The sequence below is a fragment of the Danio rerio genome, chromosome 5 (genome assembly GCF_049306965.1).
Source record: "Danio rerio strain Tuebingen ecotype United States chromosome 5, GRCz12tu, whole genome shotgun sequence".
Taxonomy (NCBI): Eukaryota; Metazoa; Chordata; class Actinopteri; order Cypriniformes; family Danionidae; genus Danio; species Danio rerio.
The window spans coordinates 44,634,820-44,657,082 of record NC_133180.1 but is presented as its reverse complement, the minus strand read 5'-3'; the positions used below and the strand labels follow the sequence as shown (position 1 = coordinate 44,657,082).

The 22,263-nt window shown below is 35.1% G+C and overlaps 3 protein-coding genes across 3 annotated transcripts; 2 read left to right on the top strand and 1 right to left on the bottom strand.

The window, feature by feature from the left end:
• The first annotated feature begins 274 nt into the window (after nt 1-274).
• On the top strand, nt 275-10,926 carry mccc2 (methylcrotonyl-CoA carboxylase subunit 2). The gene is given in 17 exon segments (NM_212927.1): nt 275-480; nt 1,258-1,324; nt 1,451-1,535; nt 4,208-4,309; nt 4,418-4,545; nt 4,644-4,756; nt 6,354-6,467; nt 6,545-6,609; nt 6,696-6,795; nt 6,891-6,986; nt 7,071-7,143; nt 7,226-7,302; nt 8,694-8,760; nt 8,877-9,033; nt 9,183-9,297; nt 9,421-9,506; nt 10,697-10,926. Coding segments are annotated over 17 exon segments (1,701 nt in total). The 5' UTR covers nt 275-342; the 3' UTR covers nt 10,815-10,926.
• Nucleotides 10,927-11,438: 512 nt separating this feature from the next.
• hspb11 (heat shock protein, alpha-crystallin-related, b11) lies at nt 11,439-12,763 on the bottom strand. The gene is given in 5 exon segments (NM_001080065.1): nt 11,439-11,723; nt 11,817-11,860; nt 12,241-12,309; nt 12,384-12,490; nt 12,600-12,763. Coding segments are annotated over 5 exon segments (405 nt in total). The 5' UTR covers nt 12,692-12,763; the 3' UTR covers nt 11,439-11,630.
• Nucleotides 12,764-14,153: 1,390 nt separating this feature from the next.
• smn1 (survival of motor neuron 1, telomeric) lies at nt 14,154-21,416 on the top strand. Its single transcript, NM_131191.1, has 9 exons — nt 14,154-14,272; nt 14,772-14,843; nt 14,931-15,050; nt 15,121-15,318; nt 15,409-15,573; nt 18,497-18,571; nt 20,061-20,171; nt 20,259-20,325; nt 21,328-21,416. The coding sequence occupies exons 1-8, from the start codon at nt 14,225-14,227 to the stop codon at nt 20,313-20,315; spliced, it is 846 nt and encodes a 281-aa protein (NP_571266.1). The 5' UTR covers nt 14,154-14,224; the 3' UTR covers nt 20,316-20,325; nt 21,328-21,416.
• The last annotated feature ends 847 nt before the right edge of the window (nt 21,417-22,263 follow it).

Sequence of the window (22,263 nt, the reverse complement as noted above, 5' to 3'; positions counted from 1 at the left end):
TGGACACGAAACCCCTGCAATACGTACAGGTATCTGAATCCAACGGCTGTTTTCACAATCTGCGCATGATCCGTGACCTATGCAAATTCACAGATAGGCCACGCCCACCCGATGACGCAGTAGCGGTTACGCTGTACTGAAACCCCTGGAAAAAAGTGCCTGCCACTTTATGCTAGTGATAGTGCAAGGAAAAGGGGCTGTTCCTGTTCCAGCAGTTCTCATTGGCAGAGAGGAGAAGCGAGCAAAACTTCATGGTTAACTGTTTGCTCTCCGTCTCCGACCGAATAGAAGCGGTGAGGTCAGAGGACGCTACAGCCAGAGTTCGTCCTTTGAGGATGAACCATGATTCTGCACTATGCAAAACCGGTAGTTTCTCTCATTCGGAGCAGGAGTGTTAATGCTGCCGTCTCCAGATTATACCATGCGGATAAAGTGGCGACAGTGGGCTCGCAGCCTGACACACAGTCTCCGGTATTTCAGGTAGGCCGCGAAAGGAGCCTCGGCCTCGAGTTACTGCTATCTGCCGATAGTTATGCATGTTGTGTCCTTGGTCACCACATAAAACACTGCTACAGACGTTAAATATGTTTACTCTCTCTACGTTATGGGTGATAATAGACTGGGAAATAAGTTTGATAAAGTACATAATATACAACAAGAAGAGGAAACGTATTTGAATCCTTCACTAAAAGGTTGAGACTACTTTAAGCATGCAGATGTGTATTAATGTGCATATCTACAGAGGACATCAATATTTTATACTACATTTGTAATGAAAATACAGTGCGTTTAAACGTATGGAAAACTGAATGTTATGTGTATTTTAATGTGACATGATTACGTTTTACTGACAGAAGGAAACTTTTCTCAAGTGCCTTTGATTAGTTTTGTTTTCTGAAACAACTACTTGAATTTATCAAAGAATAGTTTGAAGTAAATTGGAAATAATTGATCAGATTTAATTATTTTTATTTGATATTCATCAAAGAATTATCAAGGTCGTTCTCAACTATAAACATTTTTATACATATATTATATATATATATATATATATATATATATATATATATATATATATATATATATATATATATATATATATATTATAACAAACACCTGCTATGAGGTCACCAAGGTCAATGTCAGAAAAAAAAATTTACGTGGCGACACCACTTTATAACATTTAAAAAATATACAAGTTATGATTATTTATACAATAAACTGAATACACAAACCAGCAATTCTTTCACATCATAGGAAAATTATGAGCGAATGCAAGCACTGGTGAAGGAGTTGAAGGACAGAGCAGAGAAGATCAAACTAGGTGGGCAAGTTTAAAGTATTTACTTTAAAACATTAAACAGTGAGTAAAACTATGCCATGAGGGTATATTGTGGCAGATTTAGCATATTCACACACCAATGCTTACACAACACTGTCACTTTTACAGGAGGTGGAGAAAAAGCAAGAAACCTACACACATCCAGAGGAAAGCTCCTTCCCCGGGAACGTATTGACAGGCTGTTGGATCCTGGGTAAAAACAAATGTACTGGCTGCATTTGAAAGCACATACTCTTAAAGTTAAAGTGGTGGTCAAGCATCTGTTTTTATACGGTCGCTTGAATTTTTATTTTTTTTTATTAACTTAACTTAAATTGTACCTATTCACTGTACATCTAGTTACACAAATGTTACAAATATTAAGTAAAAAAAAATCAATAACAAAAAAAACAAATATTTAAAGAAAACAAAATAAAAATAAATATCCCAAATCATAAGAAAATTGTGTAGAGTGTTACATAGGTGCACCAAAAGATGATCAAAAGATCTGATCATTCGAAAGTATTGCTTATAATGATAATATAAATTTTTTTCAGGAATTCAGTTGTTTTGGCAGCTTCTTATTTAACCATAATAAAGTTTCAAGTCAATTCAAAATGCTCTAAAATTAGATGCTGTTTTTGTTCTTAAAGAGTCATGAAACCCCCCTCTTTCGGTACAAGTCTTCCTCTGAATTTATTCATAAAATGCTCCAAAATGGGCACGGAGGGCTACAAGTAGATGGAAGAGTGGGTGTGTCCAGCAGAGCAGGAGAAAAAGGGGAGCGAATGTCAGTTGGCTTGCAAAATGAGACTCAAACCGTGAGGACACACATTATTTTATAGTTTACAAAGTTAAAATGCTAAGAAATAACAGTAAGTAATTTAATGACCTGCCACTTTTGTTATTCATAATTTCATATACACAAAACCACAATTTGTTATATCATTATAAAGATTATCCTGTTTATAAAAACACTATAAACGAGGAGGACTTCTCTCCTCCTGAATTTTAAATATAGGCGAACACAGCAGCACGGATATAGGCGATGTGTCTGAATGGTAACAAACTCAGCTGATAAAAGATGAAGTCTGTCATTCTCCAATTCTCGTACAGCTTTCCAGACAAAAATGCTTGCTGCAAACCAACAGCTTAGCTGTATCGGCCCTGACAGAATTGCGGGGAAAACATGCAACAAACCCCATTGATCAACAAAAACATATGACCTGTGCCATGCAAACGCGGTCTCAGCCAGTCATTGGGTCTCACAGCTTGGCAGGTCTGCCTTCAGAAAGCATGTACTCTCATAATTAATTAAGAAGCAGGGTCTTCTCATAGGCTAAGAAAACTCTGCTATGATTAATAATGAGAAATTGAGGTATCATCACTCCACTAGCAGATTTGGCCTACGTCGCCAATTTTGATCCCATGCCAAAAATTATTTTAAACCCGGAGGATGAAATTAGCAGACAAAAGCTCAAAATTCTCCAGTTTTTACCACAATTAACGCTGACAGGTACTAACGTTGTCCTAAATGATGCTCAACACACACAAATCTGTTAAAATAGTCTGTTGACTTCCTAGTTTTGTGAAGCTCCTCCCTGAGAAATACACAGTGAGTTCTAATTGGTCAGTTGAGCCATTGCATTCTTATTCACTGAGCAAAGAGCAGGGGTGTCCAAACTCGGTCCTGGGTCCTGCATAGTTTAGCTCCAACTTTCTTCAACACTCTTGCCTGGAAGTTTCAGTACACCTAGAAAGAGCTTGATTAGCTGGTTTAGAGATGTTTAATTGAAGTTGGAACTAAATAATGCAGGACGCTGAGTTTGGGCACCCCTGACATAGAGGGTGCGTTCCATTAGGAAGGGTCCTTCTGAAGGGATTAGAGCAGAGATGCCCAAAGGTGGGTCTGCGGGCCAAAGTTGGCACATTGTAACCTTTGATTTGGCCCACCATCCCATCTGAGAAAAGAAATGAGAAGGATGGAGTGGGTTGTGGCGAATGTCTTTAAAAGAGATCATCATTTCTAATTTGACTTTTTAGTTTGTTTGTTTTATTGCTGAGCTACAAAAAAACCACACTGAAATTAAATGTTGTAAATAAATCAGATTTTTTTTAAATGTAAAAAAAATGTCACTTGACTGATAGAGGACTATGCAAAAGACATCAGTGAGCAAATCAAAGCAACAACTAGTATAACTCCATTCTGTTATACATTAGATGTATTTACTGTAATAAGTTCATTTTAAAATGTAAAATAAGTGATTCAGTATTAGTTATCATAAAGCAATGTTTTCTACTTTTAAATATTATTAAATAAATAAGGAAATTTCCCATGGCAACTACATTTATCTTTGGCCCACTAGCCTCCATCAAGTTTGGTTATTAGCCCTTTATAAGAAAAAGTTTGGGCACCCCTGGAATGAGTGAAGTGTGTGACACCAAAGGATCATGGCCTGAAGTGTCTGCCAGTTACATTTTTCAAAATTCTTCATTCCCAAAAGGCCCTTAGAAGTGGCCAGTTTTGAGCACTTTGGTTTGGAATGACACTTTTTCATATGGCAACCTTTATTTTTTTTTCACTCCGAAGTGCCTTTTCGAGGGCAATGTATCCCATTTGGAATGCACCCATAGTGTATGTTGAAAGAAATGTGACACATGGGGGTGATAGAAAACTATAAAGACTCCAGAGAACTCTTAGTGGTAAGATAAAATGTTTTGCTAGTGCAGGCCTAGGTTTACTACTTTTATTATTCTGTTTTTCACCGATAGTATATGTGATTTCAGATGCAGTCTATGTTATAAACAAACTAAAATGCCATTACTGAAATGTTCCTGACTCTTCAATTTCAGACTGAACTTGTTTTACTGTTTACCTGAATGCAGGTCTCCTTTTCTGGAGTTTTCTCAGTTTGCTGCCTATCAGTTATATGGTAAGGAGGAGGTTCCTGCAGGAGGCATAATCACTGGTATTGGTCGAGTATCAGGGTGAGGAGCAAACAATAAACACACACACACACACACACACACTATGTTTGCAATAGTAATACCATGCAAGAGATGAATTCTAACACCCTGTTTGTCTGTATACCACAGGGTGGAATGTTTAATAGTTGCGAATGACGCTACTGTGAAAGGTGGAACGTATTATCCAGTTACTGTAAAGAAACACCTCCGTGCACAAGAGATCGCACAGCAAAACCATCTGCCATGCATATACCTGGGTGAGTCTTCTGTGAGGGTTCATGTTATGTATAAAATCTTTCTACTGATGCTTGGAGTTTTAGAAGTGAGATGTACTCGGATCTGTTTTTTTCTCTAGTGGATTCTGGAGGAGCCAATTTACCCAGACAGGCAGATGTGTTTCCAGACAGAGATCACTTTGGACGGATCTTCTTTAACCAGGCCCGCCTTTCCTCAGAGGGAATTTCACAGGTCTTTTTTATTAATATAGTTTTTTTTGTGTGTTGTTTTGTTTTGCTAGTTGGATTTCAATTAGAATGGCTTTAAAAATTTCATACACCATGGTAATTCAAAATGCTTTACAATATCAAGAAGATTAAACTAATAAAATTATCACATAGTAAATATAAACAACAAATAATTGAAATGGGTGATTCATTCTAATGTGGCGAGCCCTGATAAAGCAGGGACAAAGTTGAAGGAGAGTCAGGGAGTGAGAATTAAAATGATTAAAAGGAATTTATAAATATTTTCCAACGTTTATCTTAACTAAAATGCTAAAAGCTCACACAAAAATATAATAAAAGAGAGAAAGTCACATTGTTTTGGTATGTGGTGTGCTTATTATTTAGATTATAAAGAATTTGGGTTTAGATTTTATTTTAGTCTTGTTCTTATTTGCAAGACATATGCGTCAAAACAGGCTCATGTTTATGACTGAGGTAACTGATATGCGTTATGAATAAGTACCCTATGTATTATTCAGTCACAAGATGGCGCCAAACAGGCGTGACAGACAAGCATATACAGTTTATCAGTGTTTCTCAACCACGTTCCTGAAGGACCACCAGCCCTGCACATTTCCAGGTCTTCTTAACCAAACAAACCTGATTTAGATCAATAGTTCATTAGCAGAGACTGAAAAACCTGTAATAGGAGTAATAGACAAAGGAGACATCCAAAACATGCAGTGTTGTGTGATTTTCCAGGAACATGGTTGAGAAACACTGCAGTATATAAATCTATTCCTCAAACGACAAGCTGATTTGTGAGAATAATATACCTTGGGATGTTGTGATTGACCAGTCGGAATCAAGTATTCCAGATTGTAATATTCCTGTGTGTATATTTCTATTCCTGTGTAATAGTTAAAGTTAATGTAATTTACTAGTTTCTGTTAATGGACTCTCTTCACATTTCTGGCTTTTCAGAAGTGATTGTTGGGTAAACTTCTTCAGTGGTAAACTGAAACTACAGCAAATGTAGCGCAATGTTCACACTGGCTTAGAAAGCACATATAAATCAGAAGAAGCATTTTTCTGACTTTTTAAACAAACAAAATCATAAAGAGATTATTTACACTGGTCGGATGACAGAAAGATTTCAAATTTGGATAAACAAAGCAATTCCAATAGGGCCTACGCACCGTTTCGGTGCTCGGTCCGTAATTAAGTCCTTTGCTGTACTAAAAGCCCTTATAGTAACATGTAGTACTTTTGTTATTTAAAGCTGTTACTTACCTCAGCATTAGCATTATAAATTAAATATGTTAATTTAAATAATATTATTGTTAATAACATGGAAAATGCATTATTAGTCTTAAAATCAGATTTTAAAATAATAATCATTTTCATTTATAAAAAAAAATACCATTAGAAATATCTAAGCCAGTATGAGATGTCTTTATTTACTTGGCTTTGACATTGACAACCATTAATATGAGTTAATTTTCATTATAGATCCATAAGTGAATATAAAATGCTGGTGCATGACATAAACTGTTTTTCTACATCTGTTTTAAAAGGAGCTGATGCATCATGGTAAAACTGTTTTACCTGTAATATTTCAGATTGCTGTTGTGATGGGCTCCTGTACAGCAGGGGGCGCCTATGTGCCTGCCATGGCTGATGAGAGCATCATAGTTCGCAAACAAGGGACCATTTTTCTGGGTGGACCCCCATTGGTATGAGCTAACATCCTAAGTTGGATTCAACTGCTTAAGTTTAAGCAGTAGTAAATGTTCAGTTGTGTTTTGAACAGGTAAAAGCTGCTACAGGTGAAGAGGTTTCTGCTGAAGACCTGGGAGGCGCAGATCTTCACTGCAGGTTTGAGAATCACTTGGATGTTTGTATTAATATAATGCTTGATTTTATGCTTATTTAGTCTTGTTTGAACATTTGTGTCTCCTCAGAAAGTCAGGCGTAACTGATCACTACGCCCTGGATGATAATCATGCCCTTCATCTTGCACGGAAAGCCGTACGAAGCCTGAACTACAAGAAGAATCTGGATGTGAGGACACACTGCTCTCGTGTTCTTAGAGATAATTAATCTCTCTGATATTTTTTTCTTTTGCTGATTTTGTTCTATCGGCCAATATTTATTAGGTTACTGTTGAACCTCCTGAAGCTCCTCTGTTTCCTGCTGATGAGCTGTATGGAATTGTGGGTGACAACCTCAAACGCAACTTCGACATTCGTGAGGTATTGGTCACGACTTGATCACTGGGATACAAAAATATTAAGCTGCATCAAGAGACAGAACTTAAAGACCGTTCTGACTTTCAGGTCATCGCTCGTATTGTTGATGGCAGTAAATTTGATGAATTCAAGGCCTTCTATGGAGATACACTCATCACAGGTTGATGTTTTACCATAATCATCTTTTTGTACGTAAATTCCAACATTAATTTTTTAACATGTTTTGTTAATTTGCTTTTAAGGGTTTGCACGGATATTTGGCTACCCAGTGGGAATTATTGGCAATAATGGTGTACTGTTCTCAGAATCTGCTAAGAAGGTCAGAATCACTTCATTGTAGTTCTGAATCAGATAAATTTATAAATATTAAACATTTCCTATTTTCTATCAGCCTTCATACACAATGTAACTACAGAAGAGTCAAGCTTTAAATATGAAAATTGTCTGAACCAAACTTTTTTTTTTTTTGAGTGAGATGCTAATCTGATTCAATGATTTATGCTAAGCTAAGCTAAAAGTCCCAGAACCGAGGATCAGTTGACTGAATTAAAAAAAGGAAATACTCAACTGTTAAACTTGTAAAACGAGTCTTTCCAAAAAAAGTGGAATGTTCCTTTAAGACAGGGGTCACCAAACTTGTCTCTGGAGGGCTTGTGTCCTTGGAGTTTAGCTCCAACCCTAATTAAACACACCTGAACAAGCCAATCAAGGTCTTACTAGAGTTGTGTCCCAAGTGGCACACTATGCACTTTTGCACTATGTACTTATGCACTTGCACACTCTACAGCAGAGCATATGTATGTAGTGTCATCCCAAATGGAACACTAATGTTTTTTTTTTTTTACTTAGAGGAAATACAAACCATGTCCCTGATGACGTTTGACGGTTGCCAAATTATTTATATAAATGACCAGACTACTAAATAATACCTGCCATGAGTATAACCGCATTCACCATCTTGAGGCGATATAATCACTCTTGAAGGAGAATTTTACTTTCACAATCCAAAATAAATAAAGCAATCCAACATGAGTACCCGCTTCGACCCTTTCGCTACATGAGCAAAGCAGCAGCCATTGACTTTGTAAAGTGTCCAACTTACCACACTTGATTTTAAAGATTAAACATGTGAATATGCGGGTAATTTAAAGTGCACAATTTATTTTTAATTATTATTATTATTATTTTTTGAGTTTTCAGTGTGATTGCACTACTTACACTATTTATACTAAAAAATGGCATAGTGCCTGAGTATGCAATTTGGGACGCACCTTAGGTATACTTGAAAATTCAGGCAGGTGTGTTGAGGCAAGTTGGATCACAAAAATAAGAGAGGAGAACTGCAAAAATAAAACCCCACCCTGTACTTAATATTCCTTTTTAGTTGGAAATAATTCATTATGTCTAATGTGTATATCTAATATAATTATAACAGAACAATGTCTAATCAAGAAAACAAGATTAGAAATACCAGAACCCTACAGTAGCAATTACAGAGCAACTGTAAGGCAGAGAATCTATTGCTTTTGAATAGAATAGTTCCCATAAAGTACATTCAAAAACCTAGTCTATGTCATCCATGTTTTTGTGTGTGTGCGCTTGAAACTCAAATTAGTTGATATGTGTCACCCATCAAGTTGTTTTCCATTGATGGATAGACAGTGTGTACCTTTTTAAATGACCGCTACAATAAAAAATTATATTTTATAGGGAACTCATTTCATTGAGCTTTGCTGTCAGAGAAACATTCCACTCCTCTTTCTTCAAAATATTACAGGTCAGTATTTATACTTCATCTGAACAGTTACGATACTGATACTGAGAGTATACAAATGTTCTCATATGCCCAGTGTAATTGCCTTTATCACATAATGTTCTCTGTCTTTTCCTCAGGCTTCATGGTTGGCAGGGAGTATGAGGCTGGCGGTATTGCTAAAGATGGGGCTAAAATGGTGACTGCTGTGGCCTGTGCCAATGTGCCTAAAATTACCGTCATCATTGGAGGATCGTATGGCGCAGGGAACTATGGAATGTGCGGCAGAGCGTATGGGTAAGCTTTATTAATGAACAGTATTTTCTGAACATCCCTGCTCGGGTACAACAGTAAAAATAAGTTTAATGTGTCTGATTAACTAAGAATATAGTTGAGGAGCTTGAAATAAACAGCCTCATGAAAGTGTCTCTGTGTTCATTTCACAGGCCCAGGTTCCTGTACATGTGGCCTAATTCACGCATCTCAGTGATGGGAGGAGAGCAGGCCGCAACTGTCCTGGCCACCATCACCAAGGATCAGAAGGCCAGAGAAGGAAAAGAGGTAAAAGATGAAAAACTAAACAAATTTACTTATCTTGTTTAGTGAATTTTACCTAACTTTTTATTTTTTATTTTTTAAAGAATCTTTTTAAATAAATGTTTATAATTTGTGGTGATTTTCCAGTTTACTGCAGAGCAGGAAGCTGCAATGAAAGAACCAATTATCAAACGCTTTGAAGAGGAGGGAAACCCATATTATTCCAGTGCCAGGTAAATAGGTTGATGTCAATATGTTTCAGTGTTCAGTACAATATTGTTCAAATGTTGGTGGGTAATTTTGTAAAAAATATTTTTGATGCACTCACTAAGCAACCCTTTATTGGGAAAAAAAGAACAACATTAAAAAACAACTGATATTAAAAAACAACCACAATAAAATAACTAATTTATTAACAAAATTAACAAGTATATTTTAAAATGTAATATGTAAATGTAACATTTGTTTGACGGCCTAACTGAAATTTTTGCAGTTTTAACTGTCATGTGATCCATTGGAAACCACTCTAATATGCTGATAGAATGCTGAAACAGTAATTTATTATTTTATAACAAGGGATTTGTTGATTTATTTTTTTAAACAAAGGTACAATTTGGCTTTGGGTACATTAATAATTATTAAGGTTAATATATTATTTTTGTTTTATATAGATTTGTTTTGTAAAGTAAATGTCTTTAATACTGGCCTGAAAGGGCACATCAAACATAAGTTCAGAACACAACCATAACGATTTAAATATCAAGGGAAACAATATAATTGAATACATTTTCAGGATCTTTTTTTTTATTCCAGCTTATTAAACAATAAAACACTGACAGCCAGAATCAGAATCCATTGAAATATAATCAGCTTGCAAAATGTAAAGCTACAGACCAAATTGTAGAGAAGCACAACACTGTTTGATGTCAAGCCTGCTTTTCAAAGATTAATTAATTACATTTACTATCTAGAATACAATTTGTTGTATCATGGAAAATATAAAAAAATATACATGGAGGTTTTGCAGGTTAAGCTGGGAAACTGAAGTAAAAAAATACCTTTGTAAAAAAATATTTTTTTTTATTCCACTACACTGACTGTGATTGCTAAAGTCTCTGTTGGATTAGACCGATTACAAGAGCTGTATTCACTGGTCAGATGTGCTAGAAACACAGCACACCGAAGACATCTGCTAACTAATGCAAAAATGAAAAAGCATAATCTAAAAATAAACAGCGTTCTTGTTTGCTGGTCTGGACATAAATATAGTAAAATATTATAATTATAGGTCTAATCCTTGTTGTGAACAGCCCTTAATGTTTGAAATTGTACAATTTATGTTATGACCAAACAAGGGTATACTACTTTTTCACCACGTGCCTAGTCTGATTTTTGCTCTGTTGTACTTCCTCTAACCATTTAGATTGTGGGACGATGGGATCATTGACCCTGCCGACACTCGTCTTGTCCTGGGTTTGAGTCTAAGTGCTGCTCTTAATGCCCCGACACAGAAAACACGCTTTGGAGTCTTCAGAATGTGAATCTGGTTTTGTGAAAGATTAGACACTTGATTTTCTCTCCATTTTAGGCTCTACACACTAACTTGTTTCATCTTTGTATATTCGACGTCTACAGTAAAATCCATAAAACCAATTACAGATTGTTGTGTTTCATATGATGTGTGGATATCTGGTTGTTTTTAAGTATAATATGTGTACTTGCAGTATTTGTTCTTTATATGGTCCAACATCTCTTATAGTTAACTATAGTCAGTAGTTTAAAGACTGAGTTGTTGTCCATTTAGACAAATCATTTAATATTTTTAATAAATTCAATGTGCTGATTTTGGAAATCAAAATGACTTTACAACATGAAGACGCCAGAGATGTTTTGCTTATTTGCATTTATCTATGTATGAAAGGGTATAAGACTTATAAAGTTTAGTCTGTTTAGTTTAGCTGTTGTTTTTATAGTTGTAATTTTCATCTTAAATTATATTTCAAATGTTTGTAATTGTGTCAGCTTTTGTTGCCTATTTTAAAACTTTAAACCTTTCTATCTGTGTTTTAGTACTTTTAATACTTTAGCGTTTGTTGTATCACATAATTTCTTTTATTACAGTTGTCAGGGCAAATTTCCATGAACATTTTTTTATCCAATATTTGTATTTTTAATAAAGCTTTATTTCGATTAAAGATAAGTCAAAAGTCATAGAAACACTGGAGGAGACTTGAATGAACAACTGAAAAATTAAAGATTTATTTAAGAAAAATATACAGTGAGCCACATGATTATTTTTATAACAAAGCTTTAGATGAAAGATGCTTGATGAAAATGTACAAAAAGAGATGCAGATCTCATGACTCTACACTAACTTTGTGCACAGACACAAAATGGTCATATCCAGACAATATAACGAACCGCAAATGTGTTGCATTTGATACGTTTACCTGGAGAGAAAGGAAAAATTATGGGATCATGAGTGTATGCACCATGAAGTGTTTTACTGTATGTAGAGATTAAATGAAATGTGGCTAACTCACAGAAACATCGTTGGCCTGCAGGCTGCTTTCTATGTGCTCAAACTCTGAAACAAACAATATTTGAGTAAAAATGACGCTCAAAAATAAATAGGAAAATCATTGAGGTATAGTTGGTTTTATATTCGCACATTTTGACCTTCTCAATAAGAAAATTTCAGAAATGTTTTATTTGCGTATTCTATATAGCAAAATTATATTAGCAGCCAATAACTCAAAGTACAACAGGGTTCACAGTTTGTGGGTTTGCTGATGTTGTTGTAAAGTCATGCTTGTAATTTCAGACCGAATATCAAAAAAGTATCATGGTAAACATTATAGGGACAATGTCAAATTGCCATTGAATGAATGTGCGAATGTAAAACCAACTTTACCTCAGTAGGAAAATCAATGAATGACAGTGTAATACGAGTGGTTTCAGATCTACCTGTATCTGCAACTTCTTCAAAATGATCACCATCGTCGGATGTGCTCTTTTCTATCCTCAGTCTTTTAACTGCAATGAAATAAACTACATTAGACAACATTACATGAGATAACATCCCTTAAATGTTTGTTTTGAAAGCTCACTGTTGTAACTGTGAATGGAGACTGTGAGAATCTTCATGTTATCTGGGAAACGGATGATAAACTCCTGTGGAAACAGGCCTGTGGTAATCCAGAACGTCTCTTTTTTTCTATGGAAAGAAACAAAATATGTTAATGAGAGCAAAGATATTCGGTCAATGCTTTGTTAGCGTTAATGTTAGCTAAACTATGTTAGTTGGCTCATCATAGTCCACAAACCCGTCGATAATGTTCTCCGGTGGATGATTCTCGTCGCCCGATGAAGCCAGCACAACCTGAGCTCCGTATGAACTCAAAGCAGCATCCAGCATTTCGAGTTTTAGATATTTACAGATACATAACGTTAAACGTCAGAAGCAGCAGTTTTGACGCGGAGGAAATATGAGTTGCTTAGCAACGGCAAGCCCGAGTTGTTGTTGACGAGTCGTTTCTGTGAATCGGTTTGTTCGAGCGGTTCATTTCAAAGAACCGGTTACACAAAGGAAGCAGTTTAATTAATGACATGACTTTGTTTACTAATTATAATGCAAGTCTTTTTTGTTGTACTTTTATATATTCCAGTTTTATTACAGTCTCATTAGTTCATAAATAAGTAATTTAGGAGAAAAAAGTTTGTTTTGTTTTGCTTAAGTTTTTGCAATCAGTAATTTTAAATCCATTTTCCTTCAAATTTATTTACACTTTTTGAATTACGTTTTTATTAATGTTAATATTGTAAAAAAATATATATTATGAGCTTAGAAACGAAGCAAACTGTAAATAATAAAAAAAAACAATAATATACTCAAACACTAACACGGTTACAAAGAGACACAAAGAAAGAATATAAGAAGACATTTGTTTATGGACTAAACAAATATCAATAGCCAATAAACCTACATTTATCAATATGAAACTTGGCTAATATGAAACATAAATTAATTATGTACACTACCGGTCAAAAGTTTGGGGTCAGTATGATTTTTAAATTATTTAAAATAAGCTTCTCCTGCTCAACAAAGCTGCATTTATTTCATCAAAATACAGTAAAAATTGTGAAATGTTATTTACACTATAAAGAAACTGTTCAAAAGTAGTTTATCATTTAATTTAATCATTTATTCCAGTGATTTTAAAGATGATTGATTTTTAAGCTTCATTACTCCAGTCTTTAGAGTCACGTGATCCTTCAGAAATCACTATTAAAATTAATAATAATAATAATAATAATAATAATAATAATAATATTAATAATAATTATTATCATTATTTTATTAATCTTAATGGTAATTGTTAAAAGCAATAATGACTGGAGTAATAATTAAATTTGAAACTAAATACAATAAAAAAGCATTATTATTTTTTTTATAAATATTTAGCAATTAAACTTTATTTTTTTTACATTTAATAAATGCCACCTTGATGAATACAATAATTTCCTTTATAAAACATGAAAAAACTGACCCCAAACATTTGACTGTATGTTTTCCAAATATTATTTTGAATCGTGGAAAAAACACGTTTAAAACTAATTTCAAAGTCACTTATAAAATAACATAGATATATACATATCTATTATAAGACTGAATTAACGCCGCTCAAAAAATCTGACCAAATCTTTCTGTACATGAGCTTTGACAAAACAACCGAGTAAGTTTCCTTCGAATGTGCTTATCGAGCCATAAAAGATTCAGTACGACCGCTGAATGAATCTGCTAAAAAGATCCGACTCAAAAGAACAATTCATTAATTATGCCAGGACATGGCAAGGCAAGCGTCGCGTGATTTGTACGTCATCAGCAGCTGCGTTCATCAGAGTGGCGCACGTTGGACTTGGGAAATATTTAAAATTTTCATACATCCCCATGGCCAATGGTGCAGAAGATGTCGTATTTTGTCGTGGGACTGGTCAAGTATGTATTGAGCCTTTTAAAAGAAAAGAAAATTCGCTATGTTAGATTTAGCTAGACTCGTTCTTTAAACTGATGTGAGCATATATCTGATTCCTTTTACTCATTTTTAGTTGTTGTTTTGTTAGCTGCACATCTAATAGAAGTTATTTTTATATTCTTTACCTTTGTAATTTGGTCTTACAGTTAGGTAAAGGGATTGTTTACCCTAAACTGAAAATTCTGTAATCATTTACTCAGAAAGTAAAACCTGTAACCACTGACTTCCATAACATTTGTTTTTCCTACTATGAAAGTCAATAGTCACAGAGTTTCAGCTTTCTTCAAACTATCTTCTTTTGTGTTTAGCAGCTGAAAGAAACTCAAAAAGGTGTGGAACCAGTTGAGGGAGAATAAGTAACGTCAGAAGTTTTAGTTTTGAGTTAACTATCATTTTAGAAAAACACAACAAAACTGTAGCATATAAGAGTTGAGTGTTAAATGATTCCTTCTCTCTCTTCAGAGTGATGATTCTGACATTTGGGATGATACAGCTTTGATTAAAGCATACGATAAAGCTGTTGCATCATTCAAGGTAACAGTGATGCTTAGAAATGACACTTCAGTTTACCTTGTTTCTTTAGTAAAATTGATGTTGTTTTTCACCTCTTTTGTTCAACAGAATGCTTTGAAAGGTGAGGATGGGGCGACCCCACAAGAAAACGACAACCCAGGGAAGAAGAGGAAAAACAACAAAAAGAATAAGAGCAGGAAGAGATGCAACGCAGCACCGGATAAAGAGGTAATTACAAACCATCTCTCAGTTTGTTTGGAGTTATAATACAAGCTGATGAACTGAATGTGTTTTGTAGTGGCAGGTTGGAGACTCCTGTTATGCGTTCTGGTCTGAAGATGGCAACCTGTACACTGCCACCATTACCTCAGTCGACCAGGAGAAGGGCACCTGTGTGGTCTTTTACACAGATTATGGAAATGAGGAGGAGCAGAACCTCAGTGACCTTCTGACTGAGCCTCCAGACATGGATGAAGATGCTCTGAAGACAGCAAATGTATGAAGAGTGTGAAGTTCACACCACTTAGATGTTTAAGCATTGAATTATGCAGTTGCATAATATTGACGTTTGTTTGCTTTAACACAGGTCAAAGAAACAGAGTCCTCCACAGAAGAGAGTGATCGCTCTTTCACCCCACAGAAGTCCGGTCATGCAAAGCACAAATCTAAAAGCAATTTTCCTATGGGACCCCCATCATGGTTTCCCAGTTTCCCACCTGGACCGCCACCACCACCACCCCACTTTAAAAAGGTGAATATCTCTGACTGCCATTTACTTACTTGCATACATACAAAAAGAGTTAGTTCACCCAAAAATACAGACTTTTCACATATTAGCAATATAAAGTAATATGTGGACATTTTTATGTTTGGCATAAACATTATGTATTAATAGGGCACCTATGATGAAAGCCCTCTTTTGTAAGCTGTTTGGACAAAACTGTATGTAGGGTTAGTGTGTCCACAGTAATAATAGAGTAATATAAAGACAATAAGTCTCTTTTTTTAATTGCCTGTCATTAAAAAAGGATCCAAGTCCTTCCCGCAACATGATGTAGGAGAGCGGTTTTCCCGCCCAACAAATTGATTGACAGCCGCATATTAACATTTCTCCGTTGTAACTCGTATAATTATATCAACAAGACAGGATGTGCGCAAAGCAACTAGGATTAAAAGATCTGTTCAGCTCTCTGTGATCATCAATCATCATCAAATGTAAACAAGAATGAGCTTTACAAGTTTAAAACGTTTATAAAACAGTGCATGTTTGTAATGAATTACAACGATTTTACTGTCTTTACCACAGCTGCATGTCAGTACAGTTATAAAAGACGACGCTTCAATTCCAGTTTGTGAATGTTAAATCAGGTTTATTTTGTACATTAGCATAATGGATGTCCATACACATGTGCATATTAATGTGTATCCTTTCAGCGCAAAGTTAAACGTGCGCTGTGTGTGTCTGCTGCGTATGTGTGTTTCTATGTGTGTGCGTGAACTTTGTAACGGCATTGTGTTTGTCTCATTGGGGCAGAAAGCCTTGAATCAACTCCACAACACATCAAATAATCATTGGGAAATTTCTTACTGTAGGATTTCTCACAAATGCTACGTAAGATCTGCTTCCTTCTGTCACTGTGCTGTTTATCTGACACAGTCAAGGCGGAGATTATTTCCTTAAGTCATAAACGCGAAACGACACACTGAATAAATGACGATCTAATGATGTTTGACAACCTTATATAACACTAGATCATGTCATTCACCAGTTAAAAAACTCTATGGAGACACACACTCTGTCCAGCATAGTTGTTGACAGGTCAGTGGGTGCAGGAATTATATTTCCCCAAAACTGGCATTGGGGTAAAGTTGGTTTTATATTCACACAGTCAGACTTTCTCCTTAATAATATAATTTCAGAAAAGTATTGTTTGCTAATTTTAAATAGTGAAATCATAAAATCAGCCAATGACTGTAAAATATAAAATTGTTCAGAGTAAGTTAAACAGTGCTAATGTTGTCTTAAAGTCATTCCTACATGCTTTTTTTAGACCCAATATTCAAAGTAGTGTTAGAGTGGGAGCGTGTCACAGGTTGTCACCATTCAAAAATGAACAAATGTGTGAATATAAATCACACTACACCTCAGTAAACCTGGTTAGGTGAAAGAGCGCTATTTACTTGTGTATCGTAATTGAACTAAATATAAATCAGATCATAAAAAAAGGAGTGCTACAAACAGAAATATCCTGTCATCGTTTTACATTACACTTACGTTATCAAGACAATGAGTGACTTTTCATTTTGATCCTCATACTTCGCTTGTTGTCATCTCCTTTTACACTTTAACAACTAAATTAATGCTTAGGTCTATTTAACTTCATAAAGTCAATATTTTGCCAGACGTTTTTAGTGGCTGAACAACACTTCTGTGCATATAAACCCATTCATAAACAAGAACACAATCTACATAAGCTTTGTGTGACTAAAAAAGTTTGAAAACATACTCGTCTAAACTTAATACATCAGCCATTGTGTCACCCTTCTAATCACAGTTTTAAACTGCATTACATAATTTTCCTTAAGTTTGCCAAAGTAAATCCAATATTGATTAAGGGTTTAGAAAAGTTTAGTTTCAGCATTTTTGGCAGAAGACTCTACAAAAACAATATTTCTTTTTATGGATACAAGGCCACGTTCGTCTTTTATAAAGAAGTCTTTCAGGTTGATGCAGAGTTTGCCTGATGTCTTTCTCTGTCAGCTGTAGGTGGCCATGCTTCACGTGTACGTGCAAATGACGGATCTACAGTATCTGCCTAAAGAGGCTGTGCAGAAATACACATTTAAATTTGTTGATAGACGGTTTGAGTTACTTGTCATGTTATTTGTCAGTCTGACTATTTTTAATTGTATGAACATTTTTTTAGTTTTATGTTTTACCCAGGATATAAAAATACATTTAGATCATTTACTTTAATCATTACTATTTGAATGTGAAGAAACTTTCAACCAGCACAACAAAAAATGTTTCTGAAGACAATCACCTACTGCACTAAAGTTCGATGTTGCAAATAGTCCCTGTTTACAGCTGAGATTAAATGAATAGTTCACAGAAAAAAAAAACTCAGTGTTACCTTAACATCAAAAGGTTCCTAACCTTTGAGTTTCTTTCTTTTGTCAAACACAAAAGAAGAAATTTTGAAGAATGCTGAAAACCTGTAGGAGTTTCCATAGTAGGAAAAAAGAAATGCTAGGGAAGTCAAGGGTTACAGGTGTCTTTAAAATCTCTTCTTTTATGTTCAACAAACAAATATATGTCCACAAGTGAATCTCTGGTTAAAGACAGGCATAAATGTGATATAAAAACATTATGAGCATTAATATGTATCTGAAGGTAATGTCTAAATGTATTCATTCATTATTGAAGACACTCTTGATTGACTACAATTTTAATATAGGCAAACACAAGTCCCTGTTATTTGTACTTCTGAATGTTTCTGTGTGTTCCTTGTGATCTCCAATCTTTTGTGAGTGCGTGTGTGTGCGTGCGTGCGTGTCTGCCTGTGTGTGTGTCTGTCTGTGTGTCTGTCTGTGTGTCTGTGTGTGTGTCTGTGCGTGCGCGCCAGCATGTTATGTGCATTATACACAAGAGTGATAGACTTTGTTATCTTCAGATGGATGGCAGACGAGGAGAAGGTCCTGGTCCTTCCTTTCCTGGATGGCCTCCCATGATTCCACTCGGTCCACCGGTAGGAACAATTTGCTTTTCAGACCTATAAGTGTATTCTTAACCCTTGTGTGCTGTTGGGGATACTTCTACTCTGTAGTGTTTTTGAGCTCTTATTTGCCCACAACTTTCTGTTTCGGCAAATGGAATGATTGTTGGTGACCAATCTTATTTTGACACATATTTTGGGAAAATGCTTTGGAGTTTTTCTTAAATTTAACAATACACTTAGGGCAAATTTACCACCCTTTTGTTGTGTTCGTGGCTGTTTTTACCCCATTGACTTCCATTATAACCACATTTTTTATTTTGAAGCCATAACACTATATAATCATGCATTCTTGATTGTTGGTTTCATCAGTTACAGTGCAACAAATAAGCTTAGTTGCTGACTTATATGGAGTATATGTGTGAGAGATAGACCTTTGCACACTTATCTTGATATGTTTGAGAAAATAAAAAATATGCAGCTCAGCTCTCAGAACATAGTAAAACATAGTATGTGTATTTACACACACACACACACACACACACACACACACACACACACACACACTATATTCTGCTGTTTCACCCCATAGAACTCCATATAAAAGCCAGAAAGTTTTTTTGCGCCGGCCTATCTAAAGGGTTAATGATGCCATACGCATACATGGTACAAAAATGTTTCTGACATATATGTGGACCTATATGTTTCTGACATACAGTAGGCCTATTATATTATATATGTATACATGTATATGACAAAAAAATATGTCCACATATATACCAGTAACATCATTATTCTAAGGGAGGCTAATAATTCAACTGCCTTCAATTGACTTCAACTGTATGTGTTTTACATGTATGGAAATGTATGTTTTTGGCATACATGTTTACTCTCTTTACTTACCGATCGTGCATCAACCCCCAATTATATATATGGGAATGACATGTATGGGACGTTTGTTTCTGGCATATTTGTGGACATATTTCTTTCTGACATATATGTGGACAAAGATGTTTGTGACATATATGGGACATGCATTGTGTTTTATAGGTAAATGTGCCATATATGTTTCTGGCATATATGTGGACATATACGTGTTATGCTGCCAACTGATGATCAACAGTAAAAATTACACATTTTGCCTCCTCCCAACAGGGAGGAACCAACAATAAAGAATGCATGATTATATGGCTTTGCAATCAAAAAATGTTGTTATAAAGAAAGTCAATATGGCAAAAACAGCCATAAACACAACAAAAGGGTTGTAAATTTGAACAGTACAGAAGGGTTTGACAAAATCCATTATACAGGATGGATGGCCGGACCTTCACTCTTGTGGGCCAAATATGAACAAACACAGTCATTGGGTTATAAAGTGTCATTTAAATGTTATTATATAACGTTTGTCCATTATTTTACTCCATATTGGGTTACATCACCCACCCAACATTTTAGAGTGCGGTCAAAGCTTTACAGACAGTGAGATGAGTTTATTATTTGTAATGGTGATAAACTGGTGCAGATGATCCCACCACCGCCACCTATGAGTCCAGACTTTGGGGAGGACGACGAGGCTTTGGGCAGTATGCTGATTTCCTGGTATATGAGCGGCTATCACACTGGATACTATATGGTACAGTTGTTTTTCTTGTAATTTACAAGCATCTCTTTGTCTACCTGCTGTTTTCACTTTTTACTTAATTATTTATTTTTTAAACAGGGTTTAAGACAGGGCCGTAAAGAGGCTGCTGCATCCAAGAAATCGCATCGGAAATAAAAACCCAACGGTTTGTTTTTTTTCAGTCTCATAATTTCACATGGATCACTGTTAAATTTGAATTTCTAGATATAGGGAGGGTTTGGGTTGAGTAGATGTGTTCACTTCCTGACAAAAGTCTTCTCATCGATCCCTGTTGTAAGAGCAACAAATAATTATTTGACTTCTAGTTGATCATTTGGAAAAGTGCCAGAGGGTTAATTCTTCAGATGAATTATTTGTTGAACTGAATCCCAAACATCACAAATACTGCAGAAGACCTAAAGGAACCTGCATGGATCCAAGATTCTCACAGAAATCAGTCAAGTTTGGTAAAGGAAAAAGTTATGGTTTGGGGTTACATTCAGTATGGGGGTGTGTGAGAGTCTGCAGAGTGGATGGTAACATCAACAGCCAGAGGTATCAAGACATTAGTGCTGCCTTCATCTTCAGCAGTATAGCACTCCTTATAGTTCAGCCTCCACATCAAAGTTCCTGAAAGAAAAGGAGGTCACCGTGCTCCAGAATTGACCAGCCCATTCACCAGACATAAACATTATTGAGGGTGCGCTGAAGCAGGAGGCATTGAAGATTAATCCAGGGGATCTTGGTGAACTCTGGTAGTCTTGCAGGAGCACTTTTTTGCCGTTCCAGATGACTTTATTACTGCATTGCAGAGATGTATGGATGCAGTCCTCCAAGCTCATGGGAGTCATACACAATATTCATTATTTTTCCACTGCAGCACATTTATATTCTATACTGTAAATTATTTATGTTAAGTGACAAGATTTTTGTCTAAGCAAAGTCAGACCTTACTGACCTAATTAAATGACTACAAATCAAGGCATGATCATATTTTGTGTTAAATTTAACATGTAGAAGCCTTTGCCTTTCATATAAGTCACTTCTTATCCCAAATGATCAACTAGAAGTCAAGTTATTATAAAACTTTGATAGACGACAATACTTTTGTCAGGTATTGATAGTAATTTTATCTAATGACTAATTTATCTATTTTTTCCCAATGCAGAGTGGGATATGAACGGGATGCTGCTGGAGACATAATTGTTCTTTTTTGTATCGTTTGTAAATAAATTAAAAGTAATTGTTCTCTTTTCAAAATCGTGTTTGTGTTCTTTTTTTAAAAGAGATGATTTCAGTGAGATTACTTATTAATCAGGGTTGATACGGTCATGGAAAACCTGGAAAAGTCATAGAATTTTGACATGGTATTTTCCAGGCTTGGAAAAGTTTTGGAAAAACTGAAAAACCCACAAAGTTTTGGAAAAGTCTTGGAAATTAGTTTAACTAATATCTGTATACTTGAATTAGGGCTGGGCAATATTGGAAAAAATCTGACATTACCATATTTTGTTTTTCTGTGATATATATTGCGATATTTTCACTAGACGATTTAACAGTTTTTTGGGGGGGATTTTGTAGAGGTCTGAATCTCGAATAATATATAAGAAATAAATGACAAGCATGAATAAATAAAATATAGTAAAGATAAAAGTGAGTTATAGTTTTCAGGTATTCACTATTCTGGTACAGATATTGAATAATCAACACTGCATCATCTTAACTGTATACTATTTAATCTTTATTAAAGTTACAAAAAATTTCTTGTGGCAGAATGTTTAAAATTTTAAACATTAAAATGCTCACACAGTCACAGGACTTAAAGAAACCGTTTACTCAAAGATTAAAATCTACTCGCTATTTACTCACACTTCACTTGACTCAATACTACAGGAGTTAATAAATTTAATTCTTTTTGTGCTCATTTAAAAAAAAAAAAAACAATGTTTGAAACAAGTGAAGGGTGTAATGAAAACGGTATGTAATTTTTGGGTGAACTGTCTCTTTAAAAATGCATGCAGATGATAAACCTTTACTCCATTATGATTAAAGTCCTATATTAAACTATAATCCCAACATTGCACACTCTGCGATGTGACATTTA